This window comes from Clupea harengus, chromosome 3 (genome assembly GCF_900700415.2).
Source record: "Clupea harengus chromosome 3, Ch_v2.0.2, whole genome shotgun sequence".
Classification (NCBI taxonomy): Eukaryota; Metazoa; Chordata; class Actinopteri; order Clupeiformes; family Clupeidae; genus Clupea; species Clupea harengus.
In genome coordinates, this window is record NC_045154.1 from 24029197 (window position 1) to 24038584 (window position 9388).

Below are 9388 nucleotides of genomic sequence, written 5' to 3' on the forward strand. Positions count from 1 at the left end.
CCAGCAAGATCTCACCTTCTGCTCGAACTGAAGGAAGCGCTGGAAATCATAGAGCACAACGGCGGAGGAGTCTGGTCTATCCGTTTTCCTAAAACACACAACATATACTATATCTCAAACCCGCAATACATACTACATTCCAAACAACATGTACTGAATCTCAAACACAAAATATGTATCTAACTACATCTCAAAACACACAACATCTACTATATCTTAAACATGCAATACATATATGTCCATCAAACAACATACTGTATACTATATCTCAGACACACAACTAGTACTATATCTCAAACACAAAAACATATGCTACATCTTAATTTGCTTCCATCTCAGTTACAACCACTGAAACATAACAAAATAAATTCTGCATTCCCAAAGAAATAATGAATAACAGGGGAAATCTCACCCCATAATGAATGCAAAGGACTCCTTTTTAAACTCATCCAGAATCTGGAAAAGCACAATATTAACACAGACAAGTTAGTCCAGCCAAGCCATTTCAAGCTGCCATGAATTTACAGACACACATGCAAGCACACATACACACACACACATTATAAATGAAACACGTCATCAAATTGTAGAAAACAATATCAGTTTTGTATTTGTACTTACACTCTTCTGATTTTCAAACATTAAATAATTGTAGAATTTATGAAACTGCTCAAAGTCCAAAACATCTTTCTTTGCTGCGACCTCCTAAAACAAAACACAAAATAGGTTGATTTTCAAGCATTTCAGTTCACAATATTTGAATTTCAGTATTGGAGATCTGTTGAACATTTTTAAAAAGAAGTGTGTCTGCTTTTAAAATGAATGCTGTCTGGGTGGTCCGAGGTGCGCCAGAGACAATGGCTTCCCACACCACATAGTGGACCAAGTGACCGGGTCATTTCTCAGTTCTGCTGCCCCTATCTCTCCCACTCGTTTCCTGACTGCTCTCTGTTGTCCTGTCAGAACAAAGGCCGGAAAGCCTTAAAAAAAACTACTATCTGATGGTATCTAACTTGATAACACTAATAACTTGTTTTTGTTAGGTGAAGAGCAATTTCATCCTGAAATTATACTGAAAATTATTTGGAACAGCATTTCCAAATGTTACAAAAATGCTATTAAAAAATGATATGTGACACTATAAGTTGTAAACCCAACTGGAGAACAGACAGGTGAAGAGATATGATGAGAGGAGAAAGGAGGAGGCAACACCAGAGGATTGGTATCAATACCGCAAATCGTTCCTTCAGGAATCGCAAGCCGGGGACCTTCATATTGACTTGCGGCAGAAGAGATTTGATCTCCTTCAGTGTGACTCTGCCAAAAACCAATGATGCATTGGCATTGTGATATAATGTAATATAATATCATATATGCTATATGTGGTGGTCATATACTGTATGTTGATGGATGGTTACTTTTAAAATGAGAAATCTAGAAAAATACCTGTTCCTCTTCGTCTGATCAACTGAGTACATCTGTTTCCTCAACCAGCTACAGGTGGGGAAAAAAACAATTGGAATGGCGTTTCCAGGCCTGAATTAATGTGTGTGTGTTTGTGTGTGTGTGTGTGTGTGTGTGTGTGTGTGTGTGTGTGTGTGTGTGTGTGTGTGTGTGTGTGTGTGTGAGTGTGTGTGTGTGTGTGTGTGTGTGTGTGTGTGGTGATGTGCAAGGCTGTGTATGTTTGTATGTGTGTGTATGTGTGTGTATGTGTGTATGTGTGTGCGCGCAATCCCAGATGCAAGTACCTTTCTATAATGTCTGGTGTGGGAGCCACCAGTGCCTCCTCTCTCAGCAGTTCCAAACCTATCAGCCACTTATCTGCTTCTGCCATAGTGTCAGCTGAACAAAAAAACACAAGCGTTATGTATAAATATACACAGACAACCAGGGAGAAACACACACACACACTCACACACACACTCACTCACACAAACTGACACATATTTACCTCCTAGACTCAGCGTATTCAGCACAAACTGACACATATTTACCTCCTAGACTCAGTGTATTCAGCACAAACTGCCACATATTTACCTCCTAGACTCAGGGTATTCAGCACAAACTGAGATCCATAGAAGATTGTAAAGCAGGTGTTGTCGTCATGCTTGCACTTGGAGTCCTTAAAGCGCTGAAAATCCTTGGAGTTTCTGCCACGTCGAACTTCTCGAATCTCTGACAGATCCACTGTAGCACAGGCAGGTTAGACACCATTATTCATGCATTACATAAAGAGTCTCCTGGTATTATAACACACTTCTCACAATGGAATACTGTACAACGGTTATAATCAACAGTCATTATACTGTACACTACCATGCATTATATACTGATCTCTGAATAAAGCTGTTTTACTAGTTACTACTATTACGCCCCTCTGCACCCTCACTGGCCTTGCAGTGGCAGAGCAACCGCCTTTGGGTGGTGCATGGGCATCATTTTCTGATTGTACACACCTGAGAAGGGGCCTTACATTCTCACCATGCTTTTGAGGCTGGTGCTCACTATGGGTTTTTGTGCGCTTATATGTTTATCCCATAAATTTCAAATGTATTTATTTATTCATTGAAATAAACCTCTTTTTGCAAACTCTGTGGTCTGTCTCCATGTTATGTTGTGGCTGATGAGCAGGGTTGGGAGGATTACTTTAAAAATGTATTCCGATACAATTACTGATTACCTAAATTGCAAGTAACCTAATCCAAGTATCACAATATTAAAGTAATGTAACTTGATTACTTTCCGTTACTTTTGGATTACCTCAATGCTAAATGTGCAAATGAAGATAACAGAAAAGAGACATCAATAGTCTTATCCACTGTATATAAGGTATTTGTTTGTAAAAACTGTTGACATTGAGGGAGTGTTCAACTACGGGTGTGGGGCTGACCGGTTTATTTTTTATTTTCAATGGTTCAAACTTTCTTCTGTGTTGTCGCAAATGATGTGTTATTCACTAGTAAAATATCTCGGTGAAATGCTGCATTTGGGCCCAAAAAGGATATCCTGACATTCCAATCAATACAGTGGCACATAAAAAGAGCTTTACATATTTAGTATTAAGTTCAGTTTGTTGTCTAACACATAGCTATGACAATATAGTACATTTTGATATTTGTAACACACTAAGTTCATTTTCCTCAGTAATAAGTAGGACGCCCACACTAGATGTTATTTATATAGCACTACTACTGCACAAATGCTGAAAGTATGTCATCTGAAACAGCTGGTGTGTGCCCTTATAGGAGGGGTTTGTGGATAGCACAACCACTTCATGAAATGCATGTGACCACCAATATACAGTGGATAAGGCTATTGATGTCTCTTATCTGTTATCTTCATTTGCACATTTGGCATTGAGGTAATCCAAAAGTAACGGAAAGTAATCAAGTAACATTACTTTAATATTGTGATACTTGGATTAGGTTACTGAATACAATATTTAACAGGTAATCAGTAATTGTATCGGAATACATTTTTAAAGTAATCCTCCCAACCCTGGTAACTTAACACACATCAAACTGCCAAACATATTAACACAGTCACAACAACATGTATAAATAGAAACGTAAAAGACAGTGTTAGTGTTACAGGGGGGGAAAGAGTGAAAGACCCGCTAATGATCAGACTCGGTTTCTCTGTGACATGCACATGTGGATTTTGTATTATCTCACCCATTCTCAAAATGACTCAGAATTTTCTCAGCAACACACTTGTTAACGTCTATGGTGCCTAAAGTGAAATTCCACATCAGCACCTCTGCAGGACTGCTCTCGTCCTCCACTGAGTCTACACACAGTGCAATGCTGCCTCAGCTTCACTAGGGCAAAAGTGCTATTTACCTCGGCAGTAAAAAAAAAAAAAGGCAAAGATGCAAATACAAGACATGATTCAGCAGTGTCCTATCATTCTTAACTCATTTGTTGTGGTCAGGGGTTATATTATGGGGTTTTCTTTGGTTTGCTTACAGAGCTAAAAAGTGATGTTCTGGGAAATCAATATTGGGTTTAAGAAAGATGAAAACTTCCAATGATCTAGGGCCAGGAGTAGGAGCTGTAGTTAGAGATAGACATTCAGTTCACGGCACAGGTCACAGATCACATCTACAATTTTGGGAACAGGGATAGAGGTGTAGTGACATGGTGTGGGGCGGCAACACTCACAGACTCGATCGATTTTGTCCGCCGTGCGGCTCCACACCACCTGCTTGGTCTCCATGATGACCTGCACAGTGAGCCGCTCCATCTTCTGGCGGAAGACGGTCATGACAATGCCCATCTCCAGGTCGCGCTTGACCTGGCTCTTCTTGTACTCCGTCAGCTCGCCCTGCTGCTGCCCCAGGCCTGCCATCGCTGCACCTGTGGTAAAAACAAAGAGGTGACTGCAGTAGAGGGAGAGACAGTATGGGAGAAGTAGAGTGAGTGTCCACTGATGCAGTGTGTGTGCGTGTGTGTGTGCGTGTGTGTGTGTGAGTGTGTGTGTGTGTGTGTGCTTGAGTGAGAGAGCATGTGAGACTGTGACGGTCGTGGTGCGACCGCACAGGAACCGGACACTCCTGCCCCATTTTTGCAACCACTAGCGCACCCAAACAGACATGGTTTGCACACACACGCACACACAAACAAACATACTACTGATTACACTAACTTCAACAAAAGTTCAACCCTTTATTTCAGTGGACACGGTTGGTGCACCAACTGTGGGTCACTAAAAAAGATACTTGGATTACAAACTTGTTGAGTTTGTACCACCTGCTGTCTTGGTCAAATATCTGCAATGGGGCCTGGCCAAAGATCATCCGTGGTGGAAAATGGGTGAACCAGACTGCCCAAACACACTGTCCACAAAGAGTGTTAACATTTTCCTGCCCAGTGTAATATTCAACAGCCGATGTTTTCTTCATAGGAAAATAATCGTAATGTCTTGTGTACAAATGAGGTTACTTGTCCTGTGTTTATTGGCAACCTGCATGTTATGTGATAGCCTGCATTCGGAAAAATGGTGACCACTATGATAGTGAAAACAGTTGACGCCCACTATGTTAGCTTACAAATGCAAATTATACAAATGTGTGATGAGAAAAATTATGACATTTTAATTGACTGACTTATAATGATATGGAGTGATGCTCAGTAATGATCTCTGTTCCGAAAATCCATGTGATGAAGCTCAGAGTGATGATTTTTGAGATTATCCACTGAAACGATGATTTGTGATTATGATTGTGATTTTGAATTATCCATTGAAACAGATAATAAGTGGGGAATGACAGAGATAATTTCGAAACACTGTTAATGACTTAAGAATATATTAATCAAGTGCCTTGTATTAATAATTACCTTGTATGAATCATGTGCTTATGTAAGCAGAGGTGATAAGAAGTGTCGAACTGACATCTTTACAAGGGTTATTGAAGTGCACTAGTATAAAATGAATTCCCATAGACCCATTGTCCAATGTAAAATGAAATCATCAAATTCATGCTGTCATCCTGATACCTTCATGTTTCATAAATAAACATACATTTCGATGGGCTTCGATTCCATTACAATATAGAAAAATAACCAGGTGGAAGATCAACCAGGTTTCACTTTTAACTGTTCGTTTTTCCAGAAAAACATTTCCCATTCATGATGTAAATCCAATGTCTGCATGGAAATTGAACGTCTGGTTTGCATATCTACCGTTCCTTTACCGCTTCATTTCCCTGAAGCTGGCAGAAGCGAATTCGAACTCTAGAGAAACCGACCCTAACAGAAACTTCTGCAGAGAAAACGTGATGACCTGGCTTAGTGACATGCGGAACTGGTTCAGGAAGTAGAACATCCTGTGAACCACCTGCAATGTGTTCGTTGGAATGAAATGTTACTTAGAAAAACTGGATTCAATATTTGACTTAAGAGTACAATAGGGAGTGAAGATATGGAGTGACTCGAGTGATTAGAGTATCAGACTCATTATTATTCTTTATTCAATTCAGCCATAACGTTCAGTAAATGAACCAACGCCAAATTCTACTCACAACCAGACCAAATAATGTTTTGGAGAGAGTCCAAAAACAAATTCTAATTTCAAAATCAGTTTCCTTGTTAACAAGGACCTTAACTTGATTCCTACATCTTCATAGGAAACATAACATCTCCACACATTAACAAACTTCAACCATTCAATGCATTTTGAATGAGATTGCCCTGGACAACATCTCCAGACAAACGAAACCCAGCGGCCTGCTGGTTCAAGATTTATTCAAATCCATATTTATATTTACAACAGAATAATACACACAAAAGTGAAATTGACGTAATATTCATCCGGATTATTTAACTCTGTGTCTCTCTGAGTGACGTCCGTGTCTTATTCTCCCATAGCAACACCTTCACATGGGTGCATCTACTCTCCTCTTCTTCCTCCATCTTCCCCTCCACCACTACTGCTCGTCCTCCTCTGGCTCTCTCAGGCCCTGGCTGTGTAACGTCTTCCCGGCCATCTCCATCATGGCCTGGACTTCTGGGTCTGCATCTAAAATACTCCTCTTGTTCTCGTCCTGTCAAACATATCAGTGGCACAGTACATGGAGCGTGCCATTCACTTACCACAGTTAATTATTCGTTATTCATGTTAATACACATTTGTCTGAACAAGCGGACTATATATGTGTATTTGTTTGTTTGTGTATTAGTAAATATGTGTGTGTGTGTATGTATGTGTCTTTATGAGTCTGCTTGTGTGTGTATCTATTTATACCTACCTATGATTGTGTGTATATGTCTATCTGCTTGTGTGTCTGTGTGTTTGTATGTTTCTGTTTCTGTTTATATCTATGCATACATACACAAGTCTGGTCTGCTTGTGTGTCTGTCTGTGTGCGTGTGTCCAAGTGTGGGTTCATACACACAGAACTCCCTCACCAGTCCGTTGGGCATGGTCTGTTGTTCCTGGTTCAGATACATGTAATGCTGGTTGTAGCCAGTGCCGGTGTACACACGCATGCAGGGGAACACGGAGAAGAGGAAGCATCTGGAGTCTCCTGTTTAGGCAAAGCAACACAAACCACATTATTTACAACCAAACACAGCCCACACATGCATACAGACTCTGACAATAGCCCCTCACAAAACACCACCCACAACAGGATCGACACATCCAACACGGTCAAAGCATTTCAGAGTTAATTTATTCAAAGGGACATTCTGGGAATTGAATGCGTTGTCCAAACATCGGATGGATGACATCAAACATCAGATGTATTTATTGTATATATGATTTTTATAGGTATTTTGAGCATGAAACCTCTCTCTGACTGAATCCCAAATGGATGGGATTAAACTGGCTGGACACTGAACAGAGCAACAACAGTGTCTACTAAAGTTCCCAGGTCCCTACTACACCAAAAAACTGCCAAGGCTGTATTACAACATCATTATTAATGGCCAAAACAAATTGTTGTTAAAAGCCCCATCCCTTCCACCCCTGTAATACCAGCTCAATCTCTTGATCCAGTATTCACAGCATGATGAGTGATTACGACAGTCATAAGCCACCATATGTTAAAGGCTTAATCCCTCTCATCTCTGTGAGTAGAAGCGCATCATATCTGCGTGTCACTGTTGTTTAATTTCTTTTGAAAGTGTTTGTACTCACCCTGAAACTGGGGCCTGATCTCCCAGCTGTGGGAGGCGAAGCCGCCGAACACGTGGCCCTTGGTGTCGCGCAGCAGCAGCACGGTGGGGCCGCAATATAAATATAAACAATATAAATCTCTCCAAAAAAGCATAAAACAAAACAAAAATATCATATAATAGGTCAGGAGTCTGGGTAGAATTGACCTTTAGTGGAGGAAACACTAAAGCAAAAAACTAAAAGCTTCACAGGATGGAGATATGATGTGTGTGTGTATACGAGAGAGATGTCCTCTTTTAAGAACGTAATTCATCTAATAAATCCTCACCCCAACCCACACTCCTGCCATATCCTTGAGTAGCGAGGAGCAGATTAACCCTTTTGAAATACACATATTTTTTTTTCTCATGTAGAATACAGGATGTCAGGGTTCAAGAGTCTCCTCTGGGTCACTGGTCCTAGGGACCCCCCCAGCACCCACATGCCCACTGGCACAAATGGTCCACTTTTGGGAGCACAGCTTCACAAATGCATTTTTGTCTAAGCCTCTCCATACATGATACATTTCCTGAGTGAAAACACACCCAGAAGTGTCCACACACACACACACACACGATGTGCTTGACACACAGGTTTTGCAACACCAGACAGTAAATTATGCATTCTTCATATCGAGAGCTTCACTTTATTTACACTGTGAAACAAAGAGAGAGAGGAGGCAATTATATACACAAGTATTACACAGAAAGTGAGGGGGGGACAGCTTGTGCTACACAAGTTTATACACACACACACACACACACACACACACACACACACATGTCGTGCCCAGCACTCACGCTCAGATCACAGATCCTCCAGGTCACAGACAATACACAGAAAGGAGTAGGTTCATAAAAGGTTTTTATTAAACAAGACAGGACTGTGGCACAGAACAGCTGTACTAGGAACCCCACTAGGTGCTAGGCATAAACCCCCCCTTTGGCCAGCTATGTCTTAACCAGAGAGCCCCCACACACAACCATATTCACCCCACAGCAAGGTACCTGCTACAGGTATTATAAATACACAGTATTAACTAAACACCCACAGCAAAGTCACAGCAAGAGGAAAGTTGTCTTAAGCCAGACAATAGCCAACCATGGTGGTTTCTGCACACCCACCTAGTAGTCCCTTGCCCTTCCCCACAGCCTGAAGTAATAGAAAGTACAAGTTGGCACTGGCCGGTCTGTCCCTACCGACCAGTATTAAAATCCATAAACAAGGCAGTCCATACAGTCAGCACCGTGATAACTCGAGTAGGCGAGGCGTGCAGTCACTACCGGCCAGTATGGCAGGCCCTCGCCTTTTCCCGTTCGAGCACGGGGACTGGTCTGCGCTCCGTCTGTCCCTGGGGAACACTCCTCAGTAGTACTGATGACGTGTAGCTCCGCCCATCTCGAGGAAGTTCCAGACTGCAGGAAACACAATTAAGCAGGCGGAACTAGTGGCACATAACAAATGGAGTGGAATAACGAACTTCCCTTTCCAGGCAATCGTAGAGCGTTTAAACGGTCGCCTCGGAACCAGCCAATGCAGAGCGTCCGGAGTAGTAAGCAGTGTCCTCGCTCAAGCCGTCTTCAGCTGTAAACACAAGGGAGCTGTACACAATATGCCAGCATGTGAAGCTACATATCCCCAAGTACCCACACACAAAGGTAGAAACAAATACATCCCTTTCGGGAATACTTAGCGTTCGTTGTGTTACATCCGTTGAACTTTGATTGCC

At 41.5% G+C, this 9388-nt stretch overlaps 1 protein-coding gene across 2 annotated transcripts in view; it reads right to left on the reverse strand.

Annotated features, from left to right (window-relative positions):
• LOC105900725 (1-phosphatidylinositol 4,5-bisphosphate phosphodiesterase gamma-2-like) overlaps positions 1-4415 on the reverse strand; it is a 31102-nt gene extending 26687 nt beyond the window's left edge. Inside the window, exons 1-8 of one of the 2 annotated variants that reach the window (XM_042707360.1) lie at positions 4164-4415; positions 2038-2187; positions 1749-1842; positions 1447-1494; positions 1233-1317; positions 622-705; positions 413-456; positions 16-88 (exon numbers count right to left, since the gene is read on the reverse strand). In XM_042707360.1, coding sequence (XP_042563294.1) covers positions 16-88; positions 413-456; positions 622-705; positions 1233-1317; positions 1447-1494; positions 1749-1842; positions 2038-2187; positions 4164-4350 — 765 coding nt within the window. In that variant the 5' untranslated portion in view covers positions 4351-4415. Of the gene's footprint in view, positions 1-15; positions 361-412; positions 457-621; positions 706-1232; positions 1318-1446; positions 1495-1748; positions 1843-2037; positions 2188-4163 lie in introns of those variants that run through there. The other variant, XM_042707359.1, reaches the window with a different exon arrangement.
• Positions 4416-9388: the final 4973 nt, after the last annotated feature.